The sequence below is a fragment of the Marmota monax genome, unplaced genomic scaffold (genome assembly GCF_021218885.2).
Source record: "Marmota monax isolate L192 unplaced genomic scaffold, Marmota_monax_Labrador192_F-V1.1 WCK01_AAM20220418_F8-fsc00003, whole genome shotgun sequence".
NCBI classification, from domain to species: Eukaryota; Metazoa; Chordata; class Mammalia; order Rodentia; family Sciuridae; genus Marmota; species Marmota monax.
In genome coordinates this window covers 24,469,166-24,487,727 of record NW_026694084.1, presented here as the reverse complement: position 1 = coordinate 24,487,727, position 18,562 = coordinate 24,469,166, and the positions used below count along the sequence as shown (strand labels likewise).

General features: G+C 37.9%; 1 protein-coding gene across 4 annotated transcripts in view; it reads left to right on the top strand.

Annotated features, from left to right (window-relative positions):
• Samd12 (sterile alpha motif domain containing 12) overlaps positions 1-18,562 on the top strand; it is a 385,987-nt gene that overhangs the window by 133,210 nt on the left and 234,215 nt on the right. For 2 of the 4 annotated variants that reach the window (XM_046464748.2, XM_046464749.2), the window contains exon 3: positions 18,403-18,532. In XM_046464748.2, coding sequence (XP_046320704.1) covers positions 18,403-18,532 — 130 coding nt within the window. Of the gene's footprint in view, positions 1-18,402; positions 18,534-18,562 lie in introns of those variants that run through there. The other 2 variants (XR_009228673.1, XM_046464750.2) reach the window with 2 other exon arrangements.

Below are 18,562 nucleotides of genomic sequence, written 5' to 3'. Positions count from 1 at the left end.
CACCTGCTCATAGCTAATAAATAGAAAAACCAAAATGCAAACCCACGTCTGTGAAATTCCGTTTGAGCAGAGTCAGAAAGAGTGCCTTCTGTCAATGTCACTCAGCCTTCTCTAGACATCTCGGTCAGATTGTTTCTTACTTGTGAAAATGAAATATAGAATGAAAGAAAGTCTTCTGTGTTATTCAGTTCTCAACACTGAATGTGATGCCAGGCACTGAATGAGTATCCAGTAAATATGTTTGAATGAATGAATAAGACAGGGTACAACCATCATATTTTCAAATTCAGATGCACAAGGCACTCCTAGCTATTGCAGGTTGCTTCATTGCTTTGTTTTGTCTTAACGCTAAAATCCTGCTTTTCTATCAAATTGGGACCAAAGACATAGGATAGAAATTTTTATTCTGTTTTCCCACTTCTAGAATTTATATATCATCCAAAAAAAAAAAAAAAAGAAAAAAGCTGGACAATGAAAAGAGGTCCACATTTACTGAATAAGTTATTCATATAAAGATTATTTCTGCCTGATTTGGGGAAATAAATGAGTGGAGGAACCAATCAGATAACGTTAAGGGCTGGGATGAAAACACAACGTGTTAAAAGTATCATGGGGGTTGTTAGATTGTGTGGTCAAGGGAGATGATTCTGAGGGGGATGGTACCTAGCAGAGACCAAATGAAGCCTGAAGCCAAAACCAGCCATGAGAGAACAGCTTGCTTTGGTTACCTGCCCTCGTGTATGGATGGGCTTGCTGTGTTATAAGAGGACAACACTGTCTGGGTCTTGGGTCATCAAGACCAAGGTAGGGAAAAGGTAGAGGATGCACCAATAGAGGTCCCTGAACACTGCAGAATGGAGTTTAATTTTTTTTTATTTTTAGATATACATGACAGTAGAATGTATTTTGACTGACATACATGGAGTATAACATCTTAATTAGGATCCAGTTCTTGTTGTTGGACATGATGTGGGGTTACCCTGGTGGTATATTCATATATAAACATAGGAAAGTTATGTCTGATTCATTCCACTGTTTTTCCCATTCCCATCTCCCCACCTTTCCCTTCATTCTCCTTTGTCTAATCCAATGAACTTCTGTTCTCCACCCCCCTATTGTGTTTTAACACCCACATATCAGAGAGTACTTTAGATTTTGTTGTAAGTGCAAGGGTAAGCCATTGAGGGACACAATCAGATTTATAGATTTAAAAGTGTACTTTACACTATAGAGGAAAAATTGTAAGTAGCAAGTGTAGAAATTGGAAAATCAGGAGACTTTTGCCTGATGTAATGAGAGATATTTGTGTCTTGAACTGGGGTAGAAAAGTAGCTGTTAGTGTATGGACCCTAGAGATGCCTTCTAAGAAGACTCTATGGTCTTTATGGACCGAGGTAGGTAGATGAATAGGTGTTTGTGTGGTAGGGATGGGGGGATGGAAGGGTAAAGAATGAAAGGATGAATATGGATGAATAGGAGAGCAGATTTGAAGGGAGTCATGAATTCCGTTTTGGTTAAGTTTGAACGTCCTGTTATATATATAATTGAGAACAAGAAGGAAGCTCGTAGATGAGTTTGAAGTTTGTTTTAGTCAGGTTTTCCACTACTGTGACTAAAGCACCTGGCCAGCACAATGATAGAAGAGGAAGATTTATTTGAGGGCTCACATTTTTAGAGGTCTTAGTTCGGAGAAGGCTGGCTCCATTCCTTAGGATTCAAGGTGAGGTTGACCATCATGGTGATCAAGAAACAGAGAGACACCACTCTCCAGATACAAAATATATACACCATAATCACACCTCCCATTAACTACTTCCTCCAGCCATACCCTGTCTCCAGTTACCACTCAGTTAATCCCATCAGTGATTAATTTACTGATTGGGTTAAGAGTCTCACAACCCAATCATTTCTCCTCTGAATCTTTTTGCATTGTCTCACACATAACCATTACAAAGTTAGAGAGAAATAGTGGAGGAAAAGTATAAATTTGGGAGTCGTTGACATCTGACAAAATTTAAAACAAATGGTATTTGAAATTACTCAGTAGAAAGTATAGAGAGAGTAGAAAGGGTTCCAGGTCTAAATCCCAAAATACATCATTTAAGTCACAGGAGGAGTAGCTGGTGAAGAGAGGATTAGTCAGTGACCCAGAAAGAAAACTGTCAGAGGGAGTGGGGGGGGGGGGTCAGGTATGAAAGCCAAATAAAAAAGCATTTCGAGAAGAAAGTGTATGCTGTTGAGTCAGATGGCTCCAAGAGACCACATGATAAAAGGTGTGATATTGAAAGAAGTAGTATTGGAATTAGCAATTTATATGCCTTGGAGACCATGACAAGAGCATGTTCAGTGGAAGGATGGGGAGGGAAGCCCAACTAGAATGTGAAGGGAAGCAGACTGTTACCTAGACAACTCTTCCATGATGTTTAGCTGGGATGAGACCAGACAAATGGGATAGTGGCTGGAGGTGGACATAGGGAGAGGTTAAGTACTTTCACAATACATAGTGGCAGAAGATTGGAAAAAAATCTAAATGTCTACTTATAGGGGAATGATTAAATTGGAGCATTTTAGTGAAATGTAAGTGCATACAAACATACTTTTGTGTGTGAACATAGTTTTTTGCACTTGTAAATTATGTCATGGCAATACTTTTTAAGCAAATGGAGATCTCCTGTACAAGATGTAAAACTGAACATAGATGTCTAATTCCTTTTCCCATTGAATTCCATTAGAAAAAATAAGAATATAAGATAGTAGTAAAAATGAGAATGGAGCAGAAGAGAAATGACTGAGTGAAGAAGATACAGGGAAACCAAGTAGAAAGACTGTGACCAAAATATACACAGAGCAGGTATTTGTAGCGCCAGGAGAGAATTGATGTGACAGTAAATTTTTAAAGAGGCTCTAGCCTTGGGGACAGGACTGAGAAACAGAACATAAAGTGGAGAATAATTAAAGAAATATTTATCAAGCATTCTTCTCCCTGCCCACTTCAACTTATAGGAAGAAAGCCCAATGGCCAGAATATAGCAAAAGCAAATCATCATCATCTGTCCCTGAAATGTATATGTGAATGTGTCTGTTTAACACATGTGGGATGAATTGGAGCATATTGCATGGATGTTAGCACCACAGAGCAATATTATCCTCACTGTGGCCCTAGGACACTCTGAGTAAAATTCCATCAGTCAAGAAGTCCAATACAAGTATGCAGAAATCCCAGTGAGATCTTCATTACTTCATTGTTTTTTGGTTTTTGTTTTTTTTTTTTTTTTTTTGCTTGTTTGTTAAGAAACAAAGATATAAACCAGTTATTTGCAGGTAACCCAGAGATCAAGTCAAATATGTTGAAAGAAAATGTTTGAAAAACATCAGTTCTCCTTTGAAAAACTTCAGTATCCTCAGGGAAAAGGAGGTACTGGAGATGGAATTAGAAAAAGTTATATTCCATGCTTTTATAATTTGTCAAAATGGATTCTGCAGTCATGTATAAATTAAAAAGAATCAATAAAAAGATAATACATGTGAGATATATAATATATATATATATATATATATATATATATATATATATATATATATATATATATATAAAAAAATCATCCATTTTTTAAAAGTCCAGGATGCTTTGAAAAAGAAATCAGAACTAAGATGGTCCTTGGGAATTAAAGTAAAATTTTAAAATAAAATTTAAAATGTAATAAGTGATTTGACAGATGAAATTGAGAAAAATCATCATGTAAAACAGGGTTCAGCAAGCTTTATCTACAAAGGGCAAGTGAATAGTTTCAGCTTTGCAAGCCACCTGGTCTTTGTCACAATCATTCACTTTGCTGGCACCTAATGTAGAAGATATGAATTGATAGTGATAAAAATGTTTTTTGAAAATATTCAACTTCTGAGATTTATACCTGAAAAAAATTGAAAGCAGCATCTCAAAAGAGATATTTGCCCATCCAGGTTCATTGCAACATAACTCACAAGGTCAAAAGGTGAATGCAGCCTAAGTGTCCATAAGTAGATGAGTAGGTGAAGTGAGATACACATTTACAATTGAATTTTATTATTCAGCCTCAAAAAGAAGGAAATTCTGACACAGGCTACAAGGTGGATGAACTTGAAGACATCATGCTATGAAATAAACAAGTCACAAAAATACAAATACTACATGATTCCATTTATTGGAGATACTCACAGTATCCAAATTCATAGGAAACAAAGTAGAATGGTTGTTGACAGGAACTAGGAGGAGACAAAATAAAGAAGTATTGTGTGATAGGTATAAAGTTTCAGGGTAAAAAGAGTTGTGGACATGGATGCTGGTGATGGGTACAGAACAGTATAAATGTAGTTGTTACTACTTAGATTGAGAATGGATAAGATGGCAATTTGATGTAATGTATATTTAAAACAATTAAAAATAAATATTAATAAAAATAATCTGGAGGATCCAATTTTAATGAAACATGCTCTAGATAAGAGAATAGACAATGGAGGATATATTTAAAAAAATAATAATAATACTTATTTTAAAATATATAACACAAAAATAGTAACACAAAATCACTAGAACTCAACCTTTAAGTTGAAAGCATCTACTGAATGCCTGTCAGGAAGAGTGAAGGAAGACCCATATCTAAGTACATTCTCATGAAATGTCAATATATAAAAAACAATGAATATCCTAAAGCCTTGTACAGAGAAATGTAACCAAGATACCCCAAAAAGCAAAGAGAGTCAAATTAAACTTCTCACAGCACTATTTAAAGATAGTAAGCTGGAGAGAGAATCCATCAGAATTGCGAGGGATCTATTTTTCAACTTTAGAATGCTACATCTTCCCATCCTATCAATCTAAGTGTAAAGGAAGAGTGAAGACTTTCTGATGTGCAAGATCTGAGAATGTTTATGTCCCACAAACCCTTGCTTAGTGTTAGAGTCTGTAAACAAGTCAAAATAACACCTGGCATTTTGCCAGGGGAATGTTAGAGTCTGTAAACAAGTCTGGATGGCGCCTGGCATATTGCCAGAGGGAGTGGTTTGTGAAGTAACGCCAGCGAGCCATTAAGTGTAGAGATTCCTTATTGGTTGACTGATGTATCTAGTTTATGCTAATTAGATAAGCTGTATGGAATGTATAAATACCGCTCCTGTCCGGCAATAAACGGCTCCCACTCCTGCTGTATCAATCTACACAAGTTGTTCGTCACCCCCCGGTTATTTTGCTGCAGCCAGACTGCGGCAGCTTAGGAAAGTGCTTAAGAATGTGTTCCAGCAGAAAGAAGACATAAACTGAGAAATGGGAAAACAAGAATCTAGGAAATAGCACATCCATCCACTCACCCATCCTGGAGCAAGAGAGGCAAATCCTAAGTGTCCCCTACATAGCAAATCTGGGGAGCAGCCAATCTATTCTAGAGCAAGGAAGACTTCATGAGGTAGCTCTTTGGGAAGTCTTTGAAAAATGTTGATGCTTCAAAAAATGAGAAAAAAGAAAGGAAATTAAATACCACAAAGACCCCAAAACTTCATAAGTATTTCTTCCAAAAATGAAGGAAACTAAACTATGGCATGAATTTAAGCAATGGCTGGCATATGAGAAAATAAAGTCTACTTAGAAAACCCGGAATGGAACCACCATTTAACCCAAGTATTTCACTCCTCTGTTTATACCAAAAGGACTTAAAATCAGCATACTACAATGATGCAGCCACATCAATGTTTATAGCAGCTCAACTCACAATAACTAAACTGTGGAATCAACCTAGATGCCTTTCAACAGATGAGTTGGTAAAGAAACTGTGGTATATATACACAATGGAATATTACTCAGCATTAAAAAAATAAAATTATGGCATCTGCAGATAAATGGATAGAGTTGGACAATATCATGCTAAGCGAAGTAAGCCGATCCCCAAAAACCCAAGGCTGAATGTTCTCTCTGATAAGTGGGTGCTGATCCAGAATGGCAGGGGATGGGGTGAATGAAGGAAATTTGATTGGCAAAGGAGAGGGAGAGGAGGGGACGGGACACGGAGGCAGGTAAGATGGTAGAATGAGACAGACATCATTACTCTAGGTACATGTTTGATTGCACAAATGGTGCGACTCTGCATAGTGTACAACTAGAGAAATGAAAAGTTGTGCTACATCTGTGTACAATGAAATGAAATGAATTCTGCTGTCATGTATAACTAGTTAGAAGAAAATTTTAAAAATTAAAAAATGTTAAAAAGAAAAGAACAAAGTCTATCTGCTTCTTATGCTGGGAAACTTTGAGATTCTGAATGGATATGACTTTGAATGTGATAGGAGAAAAAATGATCCAAACCAGACTAATTGTCACATATTTGAGTAGTTCTTCATGATCATAATAAATACTGCTTAAAGATTTTTAACTTTGAATCAACCCATCACAACATAACTGACCAGATAGAGGTTGTAAGACTGAATAAATCCATTATTAACCTGGACAATAGAAAAGTAATACTGTAGATAATACGAGAGAACTTAGAAAAAAGGAAACAAGTAGATTTTTTAAAAAATCAAATGAAGTTGTTATTTGGAAAATCATTAATTTAAGAATATTATTAAATGTTTCAATGATAATTAATTATATTAATTAATAATACCAGCTGCAAACATTTGGAATAGTAGATGAGACAAGATAGCTACTATGTGTGATAAGTCCTAATTATTTATTGGGATATCAATAGGTAATTCTCTAAATGTGATAAACTAAAAAGACCAAAAAGAAATAGCATTTATAAGTTGCTCCTGGAGATCGCAACTGAAGTTGGAAAAGGAAGATCTTTGACTTAGGACTAGGTGTGGGTCCTAATGTTAAGAAAAAGTTGCCAATGTAAAGAGATAGGACAAGAAGCATATTTTTTAATATAAGTCCTTTTGTATAATTTATTATTTTAAACCACATGCATACTTTCTTTGATAGCAAAAAAAGATTACAAATAAGCAGGATGACTGTAGAAGCATAAAATTAATTAAATTATTATTCAAATAAAGATATATAATTATTTGTTCAGAAGACAATATGGCTGTGTGAAGATGTGTGCATGGACAGATTCTGGATAAGCAGTTTATAAAAAATAATGATATTTTATGTTAATAGTGTGAATACTCAGTCAAAATTTTCCTTAATTATTTAAAAACCAGTATTTGAAAGTAAAAGCATATATGTAACAAAATGTGTTTTCTGGATTACTTTTAATGCTTCTCACTAGAATCAGGAAAAAGCTAAACTAGAAGTGAGATTTTTTTCAAAGCTCTATCCATCTTAGACTCTTGGGCTATTTTCTCTGAATTTAGCATTCTCTTTGAACTAGTCTGTCCTTATGTGAAGGCAGCTCAGGCTACCAAATCAAAGTACCACAGACAGGGGGGGGCCTAAAAAGCAGAAATGTATTTTCTCAGAGTTCTGGAAGCCGGACATCTGAGATCAGTATGTTGGCATGGCCAGGGTCTGATGAGGGACCTCTTCCTGATTCCAAGATGGCCACTCACTCACTATGTGGTGGAAGAGAAAAAGCTGTCTGGCATCTCATGAGAACACTAATTCTACCAGTTGGAGCCTTATGACCTCACTTAACCTTAATTATTTCCCCAACAACCCTATCTCCAAATTCAAGTTGGGAATTAGGATGTCAACATTTGAATTTTGAGGGGACATGATATTCAGTCCATAACATTAATTCATCATATGGTTGAATTGAACAGAGAGGCAAACTATTTTGTGAGCAAGAACTCATGGAGCTGGGGGTTTGGCTATTATGTTAGTCAGTTTTTCATTGCTGTGACCAATATAGCTGATGAGAATAACTTAGAGGAGCAAAACTTTATTTTGGGCTCACAGTTTCAAGGGTTTCAGCCCAGGTTGGCCAACTCTACTGTTCTGTGTGCATAGGTGAGGCAGATCAGCATGGTGGAAGGGTTGGCGCAGAGGAAAGCTGCTTGGTTCATGGAAGCCAGGAAGTAGAGAGGGGAAGGTCCATGGACAGATGCCCCCAGTGATGTATTTTCTCCAGTCATGCTCCACCTGCCCACCCACCCAGTAGTTCTTTCAAATTATGAGTCCATCAAATGGATTAATCCACTGACAGGACTCCAGCTCTCATAATCTTATCAGTTTACCTTTGAATGTTGCTATATTGGATATCCTGTTTCTAGCCCATGAGCTTTTAGGGAAACACTTCTCATGTCCAAACCATAGTAGCTATCATTTGAGTAAATTTAACTTTTAAAGCCCCAAACTGGTATTGGAAACTTTGCACAGACCAATGCCCTAACAGATTCTAGAGTTTTTAGACTCTCCAATCCCCAGAGATCCTCACTCCCACTCCCTTATAACAGTCATTGCATCAACATTTTTGTAGTGCTTCTGCTTTCTCTTGAGGGCCAACAGAAGGGTGGTTGAGTCTTCCCTCAGACCTATCAGCCCTCTCTTTTCTTTAAAAAAAAAATTAAAAGCCTCCAAATTAAAAATTCTGCTTTATTTTTCTTTGATTAGTTAATTAGATCTTGACTACTTTGTAATATGGGCAGAGTAGGTATTTTCTTTCTCACTTTACTGGTGATACAACTGAAAGAGATTAGCAGTGCAAAATGTAAATAGCAGAAAATGTGCTTCCTTCCACCACACGGAGAATGGGAAGAGCCCTGGACTAGGGGCAGAAGACTGGTTTTGAGCCCCACTCTGCTCTTGGCATACCCAGATCAGAACAAAGACAAGATTGTCTTTGAACAAATTTGTCTTAATTGAGTAATCAAAGAAGTAGTCTAGCAGTGAGAACCTCAATAAGATGACTCACATTTCTGATCCTTCTTTTCCCACTATATCCATCAAGCTGGAGTGACATTGTGAAGTAAGAACGGAGCGTGGCATTCTTGCAGACCTGGACAGAATGCAGCTCTGAAATCCACTGGCAGTGTAACTCCAGATGAGCTCCTTCACCTCTCCAAGCCTGTTTCTTTTGTAAACTAGATGCAATAACTTCTTTGTAGGTTGTTGGAAAGATTAAAGATGATTTATCTAAAATCCTCAAAACCCTTCTTCCCATGCTCTGTTAGAACGTTGTATCTCAACCTCTGTGTGGAATGGCACCAGCCTGCTCTTCTGCCACATTCCTAGGCCAGCCTGGACCTTGCACCTTTCTCATAGGGCTCTCAAAAGAGCAAGAACATGTGCAAGGATGCCAGATCTCTGGAGTTGTCAGCCCAGACCTGGCCCATCATCACCACGGTCACAATCTTTTGCTAGCAAGCCACATGGCCCCGTTTTTCCCCCAGACCAAAGAGGTGGGGATATAGAAGTCAACTTACGACCGAGGACCGCCAATCATAGTACATTTGGTTCCTTTGGCACTGAGGACATCCTTATTATCAGCCTAACATATTGTTATTCCAAAGGAAACATTGAAGTATGAGATAATGAGGATCAATAACCATTTATTTTTTAGTCCACATTTTGTTTTTGTTATGCTTTTATTCATCCAACGTTCACACAGGGGTTTTTGCTCTTAAGGTACCTTCTCAGTGTAAGTGTGTCTTTGTGTCTTGCACGCACTGCATTTCCCAGAGGACATGGTTGAGTGATGGATTTTCCTGTTAAGACAGAGCAGACACAAAGTACAGTGTGATTCTCTCCTCCTGGATTTCTCTTGACAGGCTGCACAATCTGGGCCAATAGGAGCAGCAGGCCTCCATAAGCAGAGCTGTCCAGGATGCCAGAGACACCTTATTCCTTGTTGACTGCCTCGACACATCTGTTTGTTCCTTTGTTTTTGGAAACCCGATGCCCAGTGGCATGCATGTAGGGCCAGCAGATCTCACCAGCATTGCCTGGGAGCATCTGTTTTACAGCTTTTGAGCAGCAGCATCTGCACATCTGGGTTGTACACCTTTATAATAGCTCTGTGAGGTCCCTGGGGAATCTGGCTGTATCTTTGGCATGGGATTAGGACACTTTGCACACAATGTCCCTTAAAATGGGGAAAGGCTAACTTGGAGTCTCAGAGGGAAACCCATGGACAACTCCTCATTGGAAGTCAAAAGGTGATGCTTGTGTGGTTCTAATGATAATGAGGAGTTGCCCTCATAAGAAGGAGCATTTCTTTTCCACTCTTGATTCAGTATCTATCATTTCCCCCCTTTTTCTATATGTTTCCTCTTGGTCTTGTACCTACCTCTTCCTCTTGTGCCTTTTCTTCCTCCTCCTTATCAACTTTTTTTTCTAGTCTTCTATCAGCTTTATTTTTTCTTCTTTCAGTCTTAGTGACTACACCTAACGTCATCTCACCATGCCCACAACTCCCATCACCCAGACTCCCAAGATGGCCCACTGTGCTGCCCTCCCATTTCCCCAAATCTGCCTGGAGAATCCAGCCAAAGAGCATATGAAAACCACTCAAGAGCTATTAACACCCACTTTCTGAACACATGGTATGGGACAGACCCTGGGTAAATGCTTTAGAAAAAAACATTTTAAATCTGCACAACCCATTGGTAGGAATTAACTGCAGTGTATTGAGAAACCTGTTTAGAAAAGTTCAGTGATTGACCCAGTGTCCACAGTGCTAGTGAATGCCAGAGCTGCCCTTCATTCCAGGTCTGCGTGATTCCAAATGCCAAGCTTGTTTCATCATATCACTCTCTCTGTCAAAAATAGAAAAAAAAATGAGGATCTGAAATGTGAGCTATCTTACTAAGAATTATAGTGCTAGACTGCCTCTGCATTTTTGGCTCAGTCTAGGAGAAATCTAATTGGAGGAAAGGCTGTTTTAGTCCCAACCTGAGAATGTCAAGAGCACAGCTGGGACCTGCACCAGTTTTCTGACACTCAAAAGATGTAGGAGCTGTGATATATGATGACGGACCAGACAGTTCTTCCATTTGCTCAACAGATAATTATTGAGTGCCTGTCTTGTGCCAGGCACTGTTCTAAAGTTTGAGATTCTTCACAAAATAAGTCCCCAGCCCTTGTGCCGAGCACGAAGCAGTGAAAAGAGACAGATAATAAACAGGAGATAAAATAAGTGAATTATGTAGTGTGTTTAATGGTACGTGTCATGGGGAAAGAAACACTGGAGTGAGGTAATAGGTACTGGATGCACCAGAGAGGAGTTGGCTTTATTAAACAGGGAGATCCAGATATAACTTACTAAGAAGGGAGCATTTGAACAAAGGCTTGAAGGAAGTGAGGAATTAACATGGAGGTGTCTAGGGGAAGAGCAAGAAGTAGTCATGGTTGGCATTTTTTGGCAGCAGCAATGGAGCAGGAAAATTAATAAAGATGACATCAAAGATGCTCGATAGCCAGGTTGTGTGAGACCTTGTAAGTCATTTCCAAGATTTAAAATGAAGTCCATGGGGCTGGGGATGTGGCTCAGTGGTAGTGCACTCACCTAGCACATGCGAGACCCTGGGTTCAATCCTCAGCACCACATAAAAATAAATAAAATAAAGGTATTGTGTCCAACTTCAACTAAAAAATAAAATATTTTAAAAATAAAAATAAAATGAAGTCCAGGAAGGAACAGAACACCTTGATAGTGTATGAGATACCCAGAGGCAGCACTCTAGGTGAGGCAGGATGGCGTTTCTGGGCAGGAGTGTGGCGGTGAGGGTGTTGGGAGAGATGGAGTTTGATGTATTTGAAAGTCGAACCTTCAGGTTTCTCCAGTAAATTAGATGTGGACTATAATAGAAAGAATAGTCAATGGTGAATCCAAGATTTCAGGCCTCAGTACTAGGAGGAAGTTTCTATCAGATAAGAGATTTTATCAGCTGGATTGGTATCAGATGAGATGTTGAAAGTGACAGATGGAGCGGTTTGGGGGTAAAGAATACGAGGTTCATCTTGGACATGGTGAGTTTGTTTACGTATTGGATACATGGAACGTGGTCAGTTACATATAGGTTTTGGTTGTGTAGGGAGAGGAGTGGGTGACATTGTGGGGTTTATCGGCCTATCTAATGATAAGGAAATAAGAGCACTGATTTGCTTTTGAAATAGAAATTAGAGGGTAGTGAGGAAGCTTGTTTTGCATTTTTTTAAAAGGTGGGTCCCAATCAGTGAGAAAGATAATACTTTCCTAATGCTTTGAATTTTCAGGGAGATCCTTGAATCTAGATCAGTGTTTCCTCAAATTTCATGCAGCCAAAAAAAAAAAAAAAAAAAGGATGGGATGGGAGAGAGAAGGTAATCATTTTCTATTAGGAAACTGACATGTAGTCTTTATCCACATGAAGTCGTTTCAATGCACACACGTATACACTCTCACTTACACAACTTGATATAGTCATCATAGTTCCGCTCTATCAGCCACTATTTGAGGTGCCTTACAGTGAATTGGATTCTTACTTCAGTTTTAAACTTGAATTAATTGATTTTTCAAATACCTTTAAACTTTCAATTTCTGCGAGCCTGTGGTTCTCAGCATTTAGGAATAAAAAAGATCTTCCCTAAATTTGATATGGGCAAATTAAGAGAAATAACCTTTTTTTCTTCAACATGGATGATGCAAATGTAGGAGAATAACCAATACACTGGTTAATAAAGATTTGACATAATGAGTTGACACCTGTAAACACAAATTGAGGTCCAGAAAAATCTACATTCAGGATAAGAGATCACTGGTTTGACAGCAGTTCATTTGTAGAGGATTCAAAGAGTGAGATTCTTAAGTGCAGCTTGAGTCTGTGATGTGTCTCAGTCGTAATAAAGAGTTAGGCTTTTCATCAGATAGATTTCATTTTTGTAGTTAGCACATTTAGGACACTACCTTTTGAAGGAAATAGCAGCAAGTCACAGAAGCTAATGGAGGAAAATGGTAAATGTAAAAGTTTTGTGATAGATACCATCTGAGAAACAGTTGGAAAAAAAAAAAAGACATCTTATGATGCCACAGTATGTATTTGGGAAAGCTGATCAAATTGCTTCCCCAGTGCTGCTACTTAGAAACTATTAACCCTTCTCAGGAGCATCACAGTTTAGGAAGCAGGAAATGATCCAGGTGATGTGAAAGCAGCAAAGATGAACGAATGTCAAATAGCACTACATTTATCTGTCTTTCATTCACCCAAGAGGAAATAACTGTGTTTATCTTTTACCTGGAAACCTTCTGGCAGTGATATGGTTTCTTTTTGGAAGATGTGAAGTTTAACAACTTTATTCGTTCTGAAATATTTTGGTTCAAACCCAAGAATGAGCATTAAAAGTGAATCCCAGGCTACCCTGGAATCAGATAAAGCAGGCAAGATAAATTTTTAAAAGTTTTCTAGCCACCTCCTTCCAGGAAAGAATCAGAGTGACAGAAGGGGGCATTACTAGTATTTAAAATTAATTAGATCAAATGCTGAGCATTTCCTCTTGCTCATAGAGGACCTTTCTACCTTTCTTCAGGTAAATGAACATTAAAAACTGCTAAAGTAGACATCAATGGTTGATTCTGTTTCCCTTTCCCCTCTTATTCCCTCTCCTCCTTTCTCTTTCTACAGTCTCAGTTTCTCTCTCTCTCTCTCTCTCTCTCTCTCTCTCTCTCTCTCTCTCTCTCTCTCTCTTATTTTGAATAGGATGGCACAATGGTAGCCAGCAAAAGAGAGGACAAGAAGCTACAGAACATTGAAAGATAGAAAGGGAAGAGAGTTCTTAGAGTTTGGAAACAGTGGCATCTAATGAGATGCTGAAAAGACGTTTGCCACTTTCTGGTGCTTAGCCATAACTCTCCCTTGTTCTACCATTGGATGGAATCCATCTGAATGTTCTCTACTTTTTCACAATGTATGGATGAAGTCTCATGTAAGTTCGCCTAGTTAAGAGCTTATTCAGCAATTAGGAAGTTAAAATTGCAGTGTTCTCTTATAAACCAAAACCAAGTAAATTAAAAGAGAATTTATATGGCAAAAAGATAAGGGATAATTAAATTAGAAAATAAAATTTAACTTCAAATGCATATTGTAATATGTCCTTTCCATACCAAATTTCTTTAAAACATTTAACTCTTTTATTATTTAGCAGAAAAGCTTCATGTTTATCTTGGAAAACTTAAATGCTTAAGAGTTCTTTCCAGTTAAAAACAAATCAGAAATTATTATAAAACACAGTTGAAGTTGTTGTATGAAGGCAAATTAAAATAAGAATCATTTAAAAAAAAAACAAAAACAATTTGCAAACAACCTTTTCCTTAGAAATGTGTATTTTTTATAAAGTCTTGTAAAATGGAAATTAGGCATCTGAAATGCATTTTCCCTTTTGTCTATAGAAAGGCCAGGAGGACCAATTCCAAAAGGAAATGCCTGGAATTCTGCTTGGTGTCATAATGCATATAGGTTACCATAATAAACTGCCTCCACCTTCTTTCAGGGTAGCAGAACAAACCAAAATTGTCTCCAGGGCTGTAAATCTAGGAATGATGTTCTAGAAGTGAACATGGAGAAAGCAACTGGAGTAAATGTTTTCTTAATGTTTGCCTTGGGGCGGGATGTTTTTTTCTTATTAGCTTACTGTTCCTAGTAAATATGAAATGCTTTATCTCTTTGTTTTATGAACTATTCTTATTTTGGTTGAGGTTCCTACTGTGAGGAAATTAAAAAAAAAAAAAAAAAGACCTGGCAGCAAATCAGAGAAAATGATCAGCTAGTGATGGATGTAAAGGGAGGGGTTAATATTGGGAGGAAGAGGATGAGAGAGTAGTAGAAAGATATGGTACCTTCCAGCCTTCTGTCCCCACCTTCCATGGGGCAGTCTGTTAAATGCCACAGAGGGTACTTTAACATGTGTCTTTCATTGTTGTTCCACTTTGCACACAGAAATAAATGTTGAGATCCTTAAAGGCATCAGATTAAGGCATTTACTCCCCAAACTTGACTGCTGTTGGGGAGGGGACGGTGACAATGGAAGGAGGTATGACTGGTTCACCCAGGTGCTACAAGAAGAGAGGCTCAGACAGAAATTAAAAAAAAAAAATGAAGACTATCTCTGAGAACCCAGAAACATTGTCATAATGGCTTATCAAGTTAATGTGTGGTAAACTATTAACAATTTTATAATTCAACCAAAGCTAAGAATCAGCTGATAAATAGGGTTGATACTTTTATTGCCCTTTGGTTAAGAGGAGATAAACAACCCTTGTTAATAGTAGGAATCTTTAGTCTCTGTTTCATTTGTTATACCAGTTTATATGGAGACATTTCCCTCTGGGTTTGTAAAGTCTTAAGCTTTGTATTTACTCCTGTCCAAGCAACTGATTCTAAATTATTACTTAGCGAGAATATATTCTGAAGGAAAAGTGAACCAGTTCCTTGACTGTTAGCCTCAGAACTACTGAATTTATAACAAAAGGAGAATATACAACAAATGCATATGGGGTCAGGATTGTTCTGAGTTGACTTGGCAATTTGGGGTAAATCTTTAGCTGAAGCCCAGCAGAATGGGTTAGTCTTGGTGCGGAGTCGTCTGTTGCGTGGGAAATGAGCCAGTTAAAGAATGACCTTTCAGGAAGAAGGAAGTTTAATATATTGATGTATAAGCAACTCCATCCTCCTGCCTCTTCCTTCCTAATTTACAGCCTTCTCTGACTGGTTTATAGGAGTCTTCAAAAAATGTGATTAGCTGTACTTGCAAGAAACTTGCAAGAGTTTCAGGGTAATGATGTGTCAGCTCTAAACTCATTCAGTTAATCTGAAGGAAAGTTTTTAGAGCAGGAGAGAGCCAGATTCAGAGATGCTGACTTGTGAAACATGGTGGTAACTGCATTTCCACCTGAAAGATCTTAAATTCTGGTTTCCTAATCTTGCAAAGGAAAGAAAGTAATGATGGCCAAAAAAGACTGAATATCAACATCAATAGCAACAAAAAAAAACAAGTACTTATTTGTACCCCCATGCCCAAGGTTCTCCTTTCTCATCAAAATTAGGAAACAAACAATATGATTTCACACAGAGCTTAGAAGGAAAATGGTGGCCGAGACCAGGGACTGAAGAAGGGTGGTAGGCAGAGGAAGCCATGTTGATTAGGAGCCATGCAAGCACAACACACTGTGGGGAAGAGCAGGGAGGGCTGGACCTGAAACTCACTGCAGACGGGATAGTCACATGCACCTGGGAACACAGATAAAGTGAAAATTGTTTATTTTTACTCATTCACTTTTTCATTGTGCCCTCACAGAACATCTATTAAATGCAATGCACTCTAAGGAACACAAAGTTATAGCAGCTGCTCTCCTCGCTAGTTACTAGTGTTGCAAAACAAATTAGCCTAAAACTTGGTAGTGTGCAACAATTATTTTTGATGCTCACCAATTATATGAGTCTGGAATTCACTTGATACAGCAAAGAAGTCTTGTATTTGCATAATGGTGTCTGGGTTCCTCAATGAGAAGATTCTGAGGCTGAGGCTAGAATCATATGAAGCTTGTTTACTCATTTGTCAAGTGGTTAGTGGTGGCTGTCAGCTGAACCCTTAGCTGGAGGATTGGCAAACATTCTTGTGCATGGTCTCTTCATGTGGCTTGTGCTTCCTCATACCATGGTGGCTATGTTCTAAGGGTGAGTGCTACGAGCAGACATCACATAACATCAATTCCACTGTACCACCTTGGTCATGATGGTCACATACCCTGCTGAAATTCAACTGGCGGAAACATCAATACCAGTGCAAATAAGTATGCTCAGTCACATTGAATGAGAACATATACATATGTGTGCACATATATACACATGTGCACACATATGTGTATATATGTATATATACACACATTTATGTCTGATTTACATATGAAGTCATAGAATGATATATATAGCCTCACCCTCCTGCATATGTATGGCCATATTTGAAAAATAGAATCTGTCACACTTAATAAGAGTGAAAGGGGAAACAAATATCATAGTACAAAAAATTTGGTTAAGTATTTTTTGGAATTATTTTGTGATGGCTCAAAGAACCATTCAATTGAAAATACATTGATAAAAAAATAATACCTGAGCCCTATGCTTTCCAAATGAGAATCCCTACATATTCCTCCCACTATGTTTACTATTTTCTTCTCACCATCTGTACCACTTTTCCTTAATTTTTTTTTTCCTAAAATTGGGGCAGTGAGGTTTTTTTTTTTTTTTTTTTAGCTCAAATTTGTTTTAAAAGTAAACTTTACGTTACTGAAGAAAATGAATTATATTTTTTATCCCGTATTTTATTTGCCATAAAGTGAAGTTTGCCTCAAACATAATCAAAGAAAAAAGAAGAGTAAGTAGATGTTGCTAGATTTGCTGCTTTTTGTTACAGGTTCTGAAACTGAAGCAAACCTGCTCTTTGTTGGGGAAAAAAAAATGTTAGGAAGTGTTTGAAGGAAGCTAAATCACACTCCTTCCAAATTAAGGCTTTTTCCTTGCCTTAATCTGAAACATGGAAAGAGAAGTAGAAGAAAATGATGCCTGGTGAGAAGGGCAGTGATATTTAAGGGCGGATCTTTGTACCACTCAAGACCCTTTAAAGAACTATCAATATTGTAGACCTACTTTTTTGGCAAACACTTTTCCCAGAATGATAAAAAATATTGATGCTGATGCTTTCATCTCACCTAAACCAAATTCCTGGGATCCATGGGGGAGACCAGCCCCTGACAGAGTCAATGCTTATTAATAAATGTATTTGAAATCCACCATTTCTCAAAGGCTGGGACCTTTACACCTCTGTGTGTGTTGATATTTTTCCCTTAGAAACACTTCCCTGAGAGAACCAGAGAGCAATAAAAGGCCTTGACTAGCTGGCTTCTATATGAAGCCTAACTACTCCATTATCTTATTACCATTCTCCACATGCTGGCAGAATTGACTGTTGGCTTCCCCGCTGTGGCATAACTAATGTTCCTAGGCTTTATAGGGTCACCCTAAGTCCAGATCCTGCAGGCCATCTTGCACTTTTTTAGTATGCAAGTATCTAAATCCTATAGCATTCAATCCTAAAATAATTATTCGCATTTGCAGGGGCAAGTGTTGCATTAGGCCCTAGGGATGTCAGAGACAAGAGATGAATGCATTTTTGAGTAGAGAGAAAGGTCATTGGGGGCTGCTATTTTACCCCTAAAATTTAATTACTTGCTTAGTAACCCCATTATCTTGTTGTTAGAGTTTTTAGTAGAAAACTCTACTTCCTAAGGTTTTCTCCCAGTGGAGATGATAACTCAAGAATACGTATAATTTTTATGGCCTCCTCTTCCTGGACCTTTTCTTTGTTTTTTTAACAACACAGAGAAAGTCTGTAGAGGTTACAAGGAAGACAAGAGCCAGATAATCATCGTCAGGGAATCCCCACTCTAGGACTTTCGACAATAGTCCTTTCCTAGGCATGGGGCCGGCATTAACAGACCTTTTTTTTTTCTCTATTTATAGTCATCTACTGTGAAGCTGTCAAAACCAGTGGCTCTATGGACCCAGCAGGATGTCTGCAAGTGGTTGAAGAAACATTGTCCGAATCAGTATCAGATCTACAGTGAGTCATTCAAACAGCATGACATAACTGGTAAAGTATGCAGTATTCGAGATATTTCAA